This window comes from Camelina sativa, chromosome 9, assembly GCF_000633955.1.
Source record: "Camelina sativa cultivar DH55 chromosome 9, Cs, whole genome shotgun sequence".
NCBI classification, from domain to species: domain Eukaryota; kingdom Viridiplantae; phylum Streptophyta; class Magnoliopsida; order Brassicales; family Brassicaceae; genus Camelina; species Camelina sativa.
The window spans coordinates 7657446-7672817 of NC_025693.1; the positions used below are offsets into that span (position 1 = coordinate 7657446).

The window sequence follows — 15372 nt, forward strand, 5'->3', positions numbered from 1 at the left end:
TTTTAACTGATTTGGTAACATAAAGGACCACAGAGAAGGAGGAGATAGCTAAAAGAGCTCAAGCTAAGGCTCTGGAAGATGAGAGGGCAGTGCATGACATAGGTGGGGTTATTCATGAATGCAAGGTTGTTATTCAGAAGATGATTATCCCAAAGAAGCTAGAGGACCCTGGTTCTTTCACCTTGCCTTGTTCTCTAGGTCCATTGACCTTCAAAAAGTGCCTATGTGACCTTGGTGCTTCAGTAAGCCTCATGCCACTTTCTGTAGCTCAGAGGCTAGGATTCAACGAATACAAGTCATGCATCCCCCGCTTAATATTGGCTGATAGGACTAATAGATTGCCTCATGGTCTATTAGAGAACCTGCCCATCAAAATTGGACAAGCTGAGATTCCTACTGACTTTGTGGTGCTGGGAATGGATGAAGAGCCTAAAGATCCACTAATCCTGGGAAGACCTTTCTTAGGTACAGCTGGAGCAGTCATTGATGTCAAGAAGGGGATGATTGATCTCAGTCTGGGTAAAAACTTCAAGATGAAGTTTGATATCAAGGATTCTAAGAAGAAACCAACTATTGATGGATAGACCTTCGTGATTGAAGAGAAAGATCAGAAATCTGAGTTTGACATCTTTGATGGTGTGAATGAGGCAGAAACAGAGGTTTTGGTAACCAAAGAGAAAACTCAAAGTGTCCCTTGACCATTCTCCAACTCGATTGCAATCGTTACCCTCCCTAAGCGTCGAGACCTGCTTCCTGATCACCAACCTCAAGAGACAAGTCCTCCCGCGCTTGACAGTTTGTCTGAACCCCAAACAACCAAGATTTTAAGGGATACAGTGACGGAGTTAACAGCCATGTTGGAGGAGATGAGAGGGCAAATCATGCAGCTCCAGGATAAAGTTAAAATTTCTTCTCCAAGAAAAGCAAGACAGAGGTTGAGGATAATGAAGAAGAGAAGATCTTTTCTTATTGAACCTAGGCAGGATGTTAAAGAGTACCTGGCTAGACCAAACATTCTAGAGGGGTCTCCAAAGCCTCTCTATGACCCTCCCAAAGCATAAGGAGTATGCAAAGTCAAGCTCAGTGACTTTAAACAAGCTCATTTGGGAGGAAGTCCCAAAGATATCATTGTAAATATATTTTTTTAGGATCCTTGTGTTTTTAATTTTTGTATTTAGTTTTCTTGTGTTTAGGAGTCTTCAGAAGGGAGTATGGGCAACAGAGATAGGGGATACAAAGAAAAGAAAGTTTCGTCCACTCTCATCGCACACTCGAGCCGAAATCCTCTTACTCGTTCCTCACCGCGTCTTTCGAGCCACGGTCCAACTGCCTCAATCGAGCCACGGTCCAACTGCCTCAATCGAGCCACGGTCCAACTGCCACAATCGAGCCACGTACCGACTACCTCTCTTGCACCACTCACGACACCCGCTCGAGCCAACATCAGAGCATGCACGAAGTTGAGCAGTAGATCGAACATCAAGGGGATTCTCAGCCCACAGAGGTGGTTGTGCTAGTATCGGATCATGGCGAGTCCAGAGTCAGACGACATGCAGTGCGACGAGCAACCAAACGTGTACACGCAAGCGGTTGAGCAGCAGGTCGACCAAACCACTGAGATCACTCCCTCGGATCCCAAAGAAGGTGAAGGACAGAGTCAGTATCACGCACCAACTCCTTAGGCGAGCTCCGACTTCTTCTTCTACTACTAAGGTACTTCCACCTTTCCTTTGTATATACCATTTCATTCATGCATTGGTTTTGTTGTGATTCTCAAATCATTCTGCAAACTTTTCTTACACAGGAGACTGTGTAATTTAAGTTTGGGGGAGGGTTTGAGATGATGTATCTGATGTTGTGTTTTGTGATTCTTATTTCAAATTTTTGCATCATATCATGTTTGGGTCTGCATCCATCTATTTGCATAGAAAAACCATAAAAATTTGAAAAATTTTCGAAAATTTCCACAAAAATAGAGTGTTCATGTAGTTTGCACTTGTATATTAGGATTGAGTCTAGTGTTATTCATATAAGGTTGATGCATTTTGCATAGGGGTTGATGATGATTGTAACCTTGTTAGCATGTTGAATTCAATAGAATAGGATCAAGACCCTTGTTATTAGTTCTTTGATGCATGTTGATTGAACCTGAAAATGTAAGATTGAAGCATGTTTTGAATTGACATCGTTCCCTATCTACCTGAACCTAATCCTGACTTGCAATTATCCTGTTATGCATTGAAGTTGAACTCATGGATACCATATACATACTTGGATTATCTTTCTCCTTTTTACCACCCTTGTTAATCCAAGTAGCTGATTCCCATCTTTGGAACAGTTCCCCGCACCCTTAACCAACCCTTCTTTCAAGTCAATTGTATTCTTGAGTGTCAGGCCTTTTCCGAGTTGAGTTTGTTAGAAAGTGTTAGTATCTAACTGACAAGAGTAGTATCCTGTGTAGTTCTAGTTTGCGTTATCCGGACTAGTAGGACTATGTGAGAACTCGATTTTGGGTATTGGGTATGGATTTGTGCAGAAAATCAAAAGGTAGAAAGTCTTAAGGAGGGGAATGTGTTTTCAAGGTATACAAGTCTAGTTAAGGATTTGGGTTGAGCAATGTAAAAAGAGTTATTGGTTCTGGGCATAAAATAAAATTAGACAAAGAAAAGAAAGTAAAAATGCTTAAGATGTCTAGAATCTTTGGAAGAAAATAAAAGGAACCATAGTGATAATAAAGATTTTCCAATCCGCTAGAATGAAAAGAAGTGAACTTCTCCTAAGACTAAGTTAAAGAGTTTGAGATGATGTTTCTGACGAAGGGTAGAGATAGGACCAACTTCTGGGTTAGAATATGAGTTTCCTTGGGGACCTTTGGGTAGACAAGGCACTGCTCTTGTATGTGTCAATTGGTTTCAACCTTTAGCCTTCTTTTAAGCTCAACTCCTTTTCGTGAGAGAACCTTATTCTGTATTGATAAAACCACTTGAGAAGGAGACCATCTTCGTCTTCGACCTTTCACCCTAGCCAAATGAGTTCAATAACATTGCTTAGCTTGATTCACGGTTCTCTGTTAATAAATGTTAAAGGAAATGATTGATAGGATTGCATGTGTAGATTAAAGATCAGAATCGTTTCAACAAAGTTTTTAAATAAAGTCCCTTCACCATGCATCATAGAACTAAGAACAAGGGCCTTTATTCTAACTACTCTATTCAGCATGTTTTAGGTTCTGAGACCCCATCTTTCACACCTCTCTTCCATAGTTTGTTCTTGATCGTTTGCTTGAGGGCAAGCAAAGACTAAGTTTGGGGGAGTTGATATGTCTATATTTTGTCTCTCCTTAGCATATATTTATCATGCATTTAGTTAGGATGACTCATTATTTTGCATCATTTTCTAGTCTTTTCTATACACTTTACATGTCTAGGTAGTTCTTGCATTATCCTCGCATACATTGTGCATTTCGGAGTATTTCAGGTATCTAGGAGACGTCGGAAACGCATCACTCGACCCGCCGTTCGAGCCACTCTTCAACCCGCCGTTCGAGCCACTCTTCAACCCACCGTTCGAGCCACTCTTCAAGTCACCTTCGAGCCACCCGTTCGAGCCAATCATCATGCGACCACTCCACCCCGTTCGAGCCATTCCACTCAAGTGGGATTTAGGTTTCGACGTCTTCATCAAAGTTGTAGGGAATTGAGTCATCTTTCCAACACCGTATTTCAAGCCAATCGGAGGTGTGGTTCAAGAGTTATCATCGTTTTAGTGGATGCGTATACACCCAACTCGAGCCAAAACTACTCTGGATCGAGCCAACACCACTCTGGTTTGAGCCAACACCCCTCCATTCCACCCAGTCGACCTCGCTCGAGCCAGCCTCACCACGCATCACTTGAACTCACTCGAGCCATCTGGATCGAGCCACTGGACGCACACCAACTCATTCACACGTGTCAGGAAGACGTTCCGTCTTACACGCTTCAGGAGATTTCCGAACCGACGCTCTATGTTGTCGTTTTAAGTTTTAGGGATTTACATGTTTTTACTATAAATACATTTTGTTAAGTCTTGATTGAGACATCTTATCTCTCGTATTGTTCTATTCCATAAGGTTTTACCTAGCCACCAAATATGTTCTCAGACTTTGTAATCCGACATCTTGGAGTTTATTGAGTATTTGCATTTGATTTCTTTTACAAATTGTTCATCTCATTTTTATCTATCTTACAATGCTTGATTCAATGTTTTCTGAGTTTGTATCATTGATGATGATTTTCGCATCTGAGTAGTGTTAGAGTTCTTGGGGATGGGATAGATTAGGTGGAGGATCTTAGGATGTAGGGTGTTTAAACTTTGATTCTTATGATTCCCTTCTGGACTAGAGTTAGAAATACTAGTTTCTCTCTGATCAATTGGAACTAAGTCTTAGACATTTCCACACCCAAAAGGTGTTCGATGAAATGTCTGACCAACTATTGCCAGAGACTTACGTTCCTAGCCTAAGAGATTAGTTGTCTAGGATGTTTGTTGACGTGAATGAACTTGTTTTTCATGCCATGCTTGATCATGTTTCTCTAGCGAGAGCTAGGTTTGGAAGTGGTTGAGTTTGAGTAACTTCTGTCAAGAGATTGGATCAGCTAAGAAGTCATGTTCATTGTTTAGGGATGGTTTGCTTGTGGCATGTTAAACACTCTGTAGACTAGGATACTCCACCGACATCAATTACTCCCATCCTTAGGACTTCTATCTTTCTGATTTTTATTACATTCTTGAGACTGTTTCGCTTCTTGCTGTTTGGTTCATGCTTAGACTCGTTTTCGGTTTCACTTATTCTTGTTCGCTTCTTGACATACATTTTCGTTTCTAGTTCTGTGACTCGTTTCCGTTTTGCATTTTGATCATTCTAGGATTGTTAGACAAACACTTTTTTTGAATTGGCTTGACTTGTGATTGCTTGATTGCATCTTGATTGCTAGCAACATCCCATTTGGATTAACACCTTAAGTACTACAATACATAAGGTTAATTGAACCTGCTTGGACATACAAAAATCCTAGTATCAGAGACGATTAATCATACCTTCTTCGAATGTCCGCCATCCAGACAGGTTTGGGCTTTATCGCAGTTCCCGACGGCCCTCGGCGTTTTTCCTTCTGAATCAGTTTTCACAAACATTGATTTTCTTTTTTGGCGGTTTACAGATGTTCGCTCACATGAAATCTTTTCTTAGATTCTGTGGTACATCTGGAAAGCACTTAATGATAAACTTTTTAGTAATCTGGATTCATACCCCCTTGCAATTTTTCGACTAGTGGAGGATGAGGCAAAAGTCTGGGTTATGGCTCAGACAGATGATATGGTACCAGCATCGGATATTCACCTTACGGGTGGACCCCGTGGAAGTGGGGGATTAGGAATTCCTAGGTACATATTGGGTTATCTTTGTTTTGTAGATGGTTCTTGGAAAGCGACAGATCGATATGCTGGTAGAGGATGGTTTTGCACGTCACCTAGGGGGGACGACCCTACTATGGGAGTAGCCAATCTTTGTTGTAGTCTTTCACCTCTTCATGCCGAGATTGAAACCCTTATTTGGGCTATGCGTTGCATGATTGGGATGGATAACCAATATGTCGTCTTTCTCACCGACTGCTCCGACTTGGTGAAAATGGTGTCTTCACCTTTCGAGTGGCCAGCTTTTACAACTTATCTGGAGGACATACAGACGGACAAAGAGGAGTTTGTTTCTTTTTCATTATTCTACGTTCATCGCTCTCAGAATGGTAAAGCAGATAATCTAGCGCGACGTGTTCGCTCAGTTTCGCACCTAGTTACCTTCGTATTGGCTTGTTTGAGCCAATCTTGTACGCTATTGTCAAAAACAAAATTGTTAACAAAATATTAGTCCAACTAGGATATTTTCTTCGAAATTGTAATAAAACAGTAATACAAATTTATGGTTATACTATTTTTAAAATTTAATTTATTTTAGATAATATTTATTTTTTAATATTACAATTGTTTGGTAAATTAAATTGACATAAAGTTTTTTGAGTTTGACATGTATATTATAATGTATGTTATCAAATAACAAATTGAGTGATAGCAGTAAGAAACTAATAGTATGTAGAGTACACACGGCTGTGTAACTGAATTTAGTTTTTTTCTTCAAATTATTATTTGTTTGAGAAGATAGTTACAAGAGTAATCTTATAAAGGAATCGAATGTTCAGTTAAAACCAAAAAATTGTCTGCAACATAGTAACAATAAAATTCAAAAAATAGAAAATTAAGTCGCCACAACTATTGGTTGATTAGTTCATATTATTGTCGGATTATACCCAAACAATCATATGAATTATTTTAGAAGATTATAGTATTTTAATTTATTTGAGGTATATTACAGTTTAAGATTTTTTGTTTAGTTGTTTTTGCATCATTATATTGTGAGAATTTTAAAACTTCTTAATTTATCAATCTGCATAAATTTAAGTTTACCAGTCCGCTAATGTGAAACATTGAACACACATTTTTCATAGGATGAGTAATATATCTTTATAACCGTGAACAATAAAAGAAACTACATATTAATGAATATGAGAATCATAATTTATAATATTAACAAAAATTTAATTATTTAAAAGTTTTTATTAGTTTTTTTGGATAAAAATAAAATTTTATTAGTTTAAGAATTACATTTTGACCTTAATAATAAATTTTAAATGGTCTTTAGATCAATGGCATTTTCTGTAAATACTATTTTTTAAGTGTAGAGTTCTATGTGTATTTCTCCCTTAATAGTGTAGATACTTGTTCATACGATTTGGATTTATAATAATTTAAGTGAGTTTTTTCTTGTTTATGTTATAATTTTAATGTATTTCTCTAAGTTTTGAGATAAAAATTAATCTTAGTTTTTTTATTTATATTTTTAATTACAAAATTTAAAGTTTATGTACTATTACTTATGTACAAACAAGAAAACAAATATTTCGATAAAAACGAATTCGTCATATTTAAAAAAAAAGAATAGTAAACTAATGTTGATTTGATATACCTTAAAATAAATTATAAATTCTAGTAAAATATATTTTCATTCATCTTATAATAAGTAATGAACAATATGAAATAAATTGTAATATCACAATATTTAATATTTCGATGAAATAAAAATACTAAAAAGTTGGGTTTCTGTCATCGATCTCATACAAATGGTGGTCAATTGTCATATATTACTAGTCTCTGTGGATTGGGACCAATATCGAAGTATTTATACACTTAGCATGCTTCACGCAGACACAAACCTCGTTTTCGGTCATTATAATAAGCAAACTAACTTTGATGGCAACAAGCCAACTACGTAATCTTCCTGTCTACATTTAAACAAATCCTATATTTATCGGAAAATTTAAAAGAAGAGTGATGGTTCAAAATTGTAGAAATAAATGAGTCAGTTCCTAGAATATCCATTTTATCGAGATCCCAAACTGGTTTCCGTAATATACATTGGGATTTTAATATATGTATGATAATTGAAATTTCATAAAAATAATAAATGTTCTTCAACAATGAGTTCTCTGGCGACTGACCAATGTGAAATATGTGCCCGTAGGACCTTTTCCCAACAAGGAAGAGTGTGTTCCACATTCGGCAACTTCCCCTTTGTCTAAAACAATTATCATGTCACAGTTTTGAATCGTACTAAGCCTATGTGCAATCACAACGCTCTGATTGGCTGTCCAGAGCGCTCGTAGCTTCATCAAGGAGCAACACAGATGGGTTCTTCAAAACCGCACGAGCGATCGCTATCCTCTGTTTTTGACCGCCAGACAATTGTACTCCTTTATCCCCGCAGTATGTGTCATAACCGCTCGATAGTGATGTAATGAAATCGTGAGCGTTCGCTGCCTTCGCCGCCTCAATAATCTCTGATTCATCAATCTTGTCAGATGCTTCTCCGTACATGATGTTCTCACGGATAGTCCCAGCAAACAACGTCGGCTCTTGGCTAACCAAAGCTATGTGTTGACGAAGTGATCTCAGATGATACGACCTTATATCACGGCCATCGATTTCCACAGTACCCTTTAACGGGTCATAGAACCGCTCGATCAAACTAATTATTGTGGACTTCCCTGACCCACTTGGACCCAAAACCGCTGTGGACTTTTCCTCGTTAATCTCAATAGAGAAGTTCTTGAATATAAACACATCAGGTCGTGTTGGGTACACGAAGTCCACATTAGCAAATCTGATTTGTCCTTTTATGTTTTGTGGGACAAATCCATCCGGGTTCTCCGGATCAATGTTAGTGTAGCGATCTAACACTGCAAACACTGACGCAACCGAATCTGAGCCCTTGGCTAGATCCGTTGTCATGGCTCCAGCGTCCGCAATAACCCGACCAGTACTCACAAAGAGTATAAACAACTCAAAGAATGCTTTTGACTTGATCTCTCCATCAGCAATTAGTCTACCACCGTACCAGTAACCCAAAACTGAAGTACATGTCATGAGGCCTTGAGAAGTTGCTAGCACAATCCCTGCTAACCATGATTGGCGGATGTTTTCTCTCTGTGGGGCTTCTTGAACCTTTTTGAGTAATTTTAGGATCCGTTCTTGTGACGAGAAAGCTGTGATGGTTCTGATGTTGGAGACGGCTTCGGCAGCTAGTTTGCTGCTCTCCTCTTGTGCTTTAATGGCTTTTTTAGATATGCTTTTGAGTACAATGCGTTGAGTGTAGAAACACCCAACAACCACAGGTTGTACCGCAATCATTACAATGGCTAATTTCCAAGCAATGACCAAACCAAGTGTGCAAGCTACGCTCACTGCTGATATAGTTTGTACTAACAATGATACACGTTCACCGACAACAGATCTCACCTGACATAACAAAAAGTTATAAGATACCGAATAACCATTATAAATTAATAAATTAATAGATATATAGATGAATCAATATATTTTCGGTTATAAGATACCGAATAACCATTATTGCAAATGACAAGCAACCTTCATAAATTATAGATATATAGATGAATCAATATATTTTCGGTTTAATTATTTATATATGGATAAATTGATAACTCAATAAATAATGACTTACTAATTAATTTATCGAGGTTTTACTGTATTTGGTAAAATAAAAAAACAAAATAAAAAAGTTGTCTCGCAGAGTTTAAATTAGTAAGACAGAAGACATACCACTTTTGCGTCTGTTGCTAGTCTAGAGCAAATTGCACCACTTGAGTTCTCGTCTTCATCAAACCAGCTTACTTCAAAGGTCAATAGCTTGGAGAGAATATTTTCTCGGATACGTTTCGTTAGGTATTCACCCATGTAAGCAAAACTATAATGTTGAATGATACTGGTCAAAAAACACAACACAGCTAGGCCAACAAAAAGCAACACGTAGATTCTTGTTTTTTCCTTCATTTCATCATGACTCGTTAGAAAATACACCGACACCATTGATCCTGAAGCATATGCGTACACTGGGTGTAAAGCCCCATATAAGACTGCACTTATGCAACCATACAATGTATGTTTCCACTCTGGTTTATTCATTGCCATCAATCTCTTAAAAGATGGCGCATGCTTCTTCTTATCCTTTGGAATTGTACCAAGATCGTTTGTATCAACGCTTGAAGCCGTGAGCAAGTTAGACTGGCTTTGAATAGAAAACCTTGGACTATGCTTCACATCTTTACTTAAAGTTGAGAATTGACTATCTCCCATACCTAGGCTAACGTTATCATCTGATTCTTCATTTTCAATCATCTGTAAGCGCACTAGAGAAGTATATTGACCATCTAAGTTCTCCATGAGGTCTTCGTGTGATCCAGTTTCTACAATGTGACCATTGTGGAATACACATATAACATCAACATTACGAATAGTAGAGAGACGGTGGGCAATAACAATAGTTGTACGACCAATAGAGGCATTGTCTAAGGCTTCTTGAACTGCTCTTTCGGATTCTGAGTCTAATGCGCTTGTTGCCTCGTCTAGCAAGAGAATTGTTGGTGACTTGATTATCGCACGTGCAATTGCAATTCTCTGCTTCTGACCCCCTGACATTTGCACTCCTCTCTCCCCAACCTTTTTGCGTAAAAATTAAACTATATATACATCTTGATCCAACTAAAAAAAAAAAACACATAATCACTATTTTCTAAATTTGGAATCTAACCTGAGTTTTGTAACCAAGAGGAAACTGAGAAATGAAATCATGAGCATTTGAGGACTTTGCGGCTTCCACTACTTCATCCATGGATGCATCCTCTTTACCAAATAATATATTTTCCTCTATTGATGTGGCGAAGAGTGTTGGCTCTTGGCTAACAAGACCCATTTGTGATCTCAACCATTTTACTTGCAATTTGTCAATGGACACACCATCAAAGAGAATCTCTCCTGCGATCGGTTCGTAAAATCTTTGTAAAAGTGATATCACAGTTGATTTTCCTGATCCGCTTCCACCCACCAGGGCAACAGTTTTCCCGGATGGAATGATTAAACATAAATCATTAAATATTGGGGTCTCGGGTCTAGATGGGTACATGAACTTCACATTCTTAAACTGGACTTCTCCTTTAATTTTCTCAAGAGTTTGACCTTCTAGGTTCTCTGAATCAATGTCAGGAACTCTGTTTATCACTTTGACAATCCTTTCCACCGCTACAACTGCCTCTGAGAATTCTTTGAGATTCGACAAGCCTCGACCAAGTGATCTACCCAAAATAAGATACCAAAGATCAAAACTACAATAAGATAAATCAAAAAGCCTTAGACATGAATACTTACGTGCCACCAGAGGTGATGCAAATGATGACTGCGAAGATAGTACCGCCTTTAGCGCCATGGTACATAACCATCTGACTTCCATACCAAGTCATGAACCCCCAAATTGCATAATTTATACCACTGCTCCCAATGGCGATTCCTTTAGCTAGTCCTTGTCTCAACCCTAGGTTCATTGAGCCTTGAAGTGCAGCTGAGAATTTTGCTACCATCTTTCTCTCACTACCAAATGCATAGACGGTTCGCACCAACGAGATAGCTTGCTCGGCAATAGAACCGGCGTCAGTGTACTCTTCGCGTATTTTTCTCGAGATGCTGATAAGGGCTCGTCCGCACATCAGTCCAGGGATCAAGAGGAGGATAAAGAACGGGAAGCCTACGATTGTGAGTCTCCACAACATGATGAAACTCACGATGTAGCTTGCCACAAACGCTGATGCATTCATCAAAAAGTTTGGTAACTGTTTGAAATATATAAACAAAATTCACTTGTGAGACCTTTTCACTAAAAGAAGCAATAATAATTAGTACTTTAGGATATAAAGATATATAGGTTACAACCTTTTCACTAAGGACGTCTTGGATGAGAAGAGTGTCACTGGATACACTGGTGATAACGTCAGAAGTGCTTGTTACATTAAGGTCAAAGTAACTCACATCTTGTCTTAACACTGCTCTTAAGTACTTCCCTCTCATTCTTGATGCTTGTCTCTCCCCTGTCCTTGTCCAGCAATATCCTTCTGTTTTGTTTGTATTTGGAAAACAGTCCACAAATTAAAATTAATTACTTCGAAATGAACTAAATTTAGTTTTCTTTGTTAACAGAAAGAATGAAACACTATCTAAATTACTTACCAACGAAACATATCACCCAAGCTGCGCAAGCGACATAAAGCAAAGCTACAGCTTTCTGTTAAACCCAACGTGTACCCATAAAAAAAAGTCGCAGATACATTATGATAATGAAAATAAAATAAAAATAGTAATAATAATAATAATAATAATAATAATAATAATAATATATTTACATATATATTTTTTGCTCAAATGCTTTCATCTCAAAACCAATTAGCAATTATTGCAAAGAATAATCCATATATATTATATATTAGAATTAAGTATACACAATTCTCATAATTCCTAACATAAATATATGTTTATATGTAAACACATATCGTCATTTGTTCTTGCTAAGACCAAAAACAAACAAAATAGAGTAAAGAGGAGAGAAAAACCTTTATGATGGCATGCATGAAGGTTTCATTTGCGGAGGAACCACCAATGTCATTCAGTAGCAGGCCGATGATGAAAAATATTGTAGGAGTGATGATGCCATCACCGATGGCTCCAAATAAACCTAGTCCCATCAGTATTAAATCCACACCGTCCGCGTGCATGAATATCGATCTTATGTTTCGAAAACACTTCATCTTTTTCCTCTCCTTTTGTTTCTTTTTTTCTGTTTCGGAAACGAAAATCCAAAACAACACCTTGACTTTAGGGAAACGACAGAATACAGAGTCCCCTTTTCTTTAGCAACAAGTGGCACTATTAACGAGGAGCCATAACTTTGTGTTAAAATAGTACTAGTTTTTTTTGTCGATTTTCTCGTTTGATGTAATTTGTTAATTCACGTCGTCCTCCTCGGTCGTTTTATATAACAACTGTGCGAGTGAAAAATAGAGAGCAGAACTTGAACTAGTCCTAAACATCCGGGTACTCGGGTCGGATTCGGATTTTACGGGTAAGAGAGTTTAGGATCCAATAAGATAAATGGAAAATTTCGATCTAGTTTCGGTTTGGGTACTGTCGAGTTTGTTGTCCGTTTGGGAATGAAATCTCAAAACCGGTAAAAATCCATTTTTTTTCAGACACACAAATACCTAGATTGTGGTCCAAATACTCGGAAATTGTCGGATAAAAAATCAGGTTTTTGGGTAAATATCCAAATTTTCAGGTAAAAATTTTGGATATTCGAAAAAAAATTCGAGTATTCTTGACAAAATAATTCGGGTATTCTCAGATTGAAATTCGAGTTTTTGGGTTGAAGAGTTGAAGATCCAATAAAATAAATTTAAATTTTCAGTTTGGGATTCGAATCGACTTTTTGGGTCGGTTCTGAACCTCTCTAATAAATTAAATGTTCTAAAATGTACATATATTTATTTATGGAAAAGTTTAGAATACTAAAAGACCATCATTAAGTCAGTAGTCGTATAATAACTAAAAAAAACTAATTTAAGTCTATCTTACGCACATATGTCATCAATTTACCATTGACTTTAGCTGTCTTTATATAACAACATCCTATAATTAAATAACATCAATTTAGATTGAATACTGACCACTACAACTACAAGTCTACAATAATGGACCACTACAACTACGACTACAATAGTGTCCATGGATCATATATATATACAGGGGCGGACCCAGAATTTTTTTTTGGGGAGGTCAATTATTAATGGAAAAAAAATATAAAGGCATTATTGGGGATTCAAATTCGGAAATAGGAGGTCATCTCTGTAAAATTAACCAACTGTGCTAGTGAAACTTTTATACAATTACATATAAAACCAACTATTTAATAAATTTAACCAGGTCAGCTGACCCACCATATTCCTTAATAGGTCCGTCCCCTGTATATATATATAGTGCTTATATGAGTATTATATAAAAACAATTTTATAATTTTTATTCTCCATTTGCATATCAAACCTACTAAATCGAATTCAATGTACAATTTTTCGAAGAGTTTATACGGTCATATTCATTACTGTTTTAAATTTCATTTCTTGGCAAACAGTGTTGTAAAATTCTAAAATAGATAATTTAGCTAGGTTTCACGAATGTTTCCATTTTATTTGTCATAATGTTTTGAAAAAAAATTGAAAGTGGAGACTGAAGATTATATTATGGGTTAAATTAGACTTAGTTAGATTGATTTGCACGTTTTTTTTTTTTTGGAATTACTAAGAGGTTCCGGGTCTAGGCCCGTACATCCTCTCGGACCAGGAACCAGAGCATTTTATATGGTCCCCTCCCAAGCGCCGTCCCTCGAACCAGCGACCTCTAGACTTTGCCAGAGAGTCTTTACCAATTGAGCTATTGACGCTTGATTTGCACTTTATATCAGTAAACAATGGTATTTGGAGGATTTTTCCTCTATTTCCCTTTTTATTTTTTTCTTTATTTCTGCAGAAAACCATGTATTTTTTATAACTATATGTTTAATACATTTTTATAATAGTTTGAATACCTTACACATCTAAGGAAAAACTAGTTTATATGATATATGCTCAATTGGTAAAGATTTCTAGCAAAAGCTTAGAGATCCCTGGTAATTAAGAGTGTTTTTTGAAACAAAACCATATAACATATCCGGGTTTAAGGGATGTAAAAATTCAAAATATATTATAAAATTTCATATAATAAAGTGTGTGCTTGTCCTTGTTTACTCATATAATTATAATGGTTTTAATTTTATTTTTTAGTATCTTTGAAACTCTATGGTCAGTCATTCCCTACGCTATAGTTATATTATTTATACAGATTTAGCATACATGCATTGTATTTGGTCTTCTTTTTTTTGTTTTGGTCTCTCTCTCTCTTTTTTTTTTTTGGACATTAAATAAACACTTCCAGCAATTCCATTCCCTATGCTATAGTTATGTTCGTTAATTTCATACAATCGTTTTTTTATTACAATGATCACAAATTGTTCAACAAATACTTTCTGTAGATGCAAGAATCACAACAGCACTTCTGTAAAAAAGGTTCAATCATTGGTGACATGTATTTGTTATACCATTTAAAAAGGTTCAATCATTTTGTATATAATATACCCTATTTGGCTATTTTAGATATTTAATTTTCTTCACGTTAACTTTATTTTTATATTTTCATGTCAAAATTTGTGCTAGAAAACGTTTTGTATCAAATTTTGTCGTCGCAGAGAAAACTACCGTGACTAGCTAAGAAAAAAATAAACATTTGTTGCTAATCTAGGCACGGCTCTGGCCCCTGTTAGTAGTATATCAAGATTTATATTATAACATTTTTGTAAATCTTCAGTGATTATATATTATAACATTCATTGATAATCTAGGCATGGCTTAATTAGTATATAATAAGCACTTATATTGTGAATTTTCAGTGGATGGTCATATAAGTTCTCTATACCATGAACATGGTCATTCTCTTTATTAAGTTCTCCTCCCAGCCAGCCAAATTAAGTCTACGTACGTACCAAACCGTAGCAAGCTATTGTGACTCTCTTTTCTTTTACTCCATGAACGTTGACCCTTGAAAACTGAAGTTATGATTTCATTTATTTTTCAGCATTAGGAACTACAACGTTCAATTTTATACGGTCAACATATCTCATATTTTACACACAATGAAATAACAATGGTAGTGATTGGTAACCACTTTACAAAGTGGTACAAAGCTGTACAAATATACAGCTTTAAAGTTTACTAATCACAAAAATTTTACCAAAAACTTTATTAAAAATTTTACTCTCAGCTTTTTTGTACAGCTTTTATTTATAGTTTTTTACTTACA

General features: G+C 36.5%; 1 protein-coding gene across 1 annotated transcript; it reads right to left on the bottom strand.

Annotated features, from left to right (window-relative positions):
* Nucleotides 7435-12307, bottom strand: LOC104710684 (ABC transporter B family member 22-like). Its single transcript, XM_010427319.1, has 7 exons — nt 12042-12307; nt 11662-11716; nt 11368-11546; nt 10810-11267; nt 10196-10736; nt 9208-10104; nt 7435-8886 (listed from the first exon to the last, which is right to left on the bottom strand). The coding sequence occupies exons 1-7, from the start codon at nt 12234-12236 to the stop codon at nt 7708-7710; spliced, it is 3504 nt and encodes a 1167-aa protein (XP_010425621.1). The 5' UTR covers nt 12237-12307; the 3' UTR covers nt 7435-7707.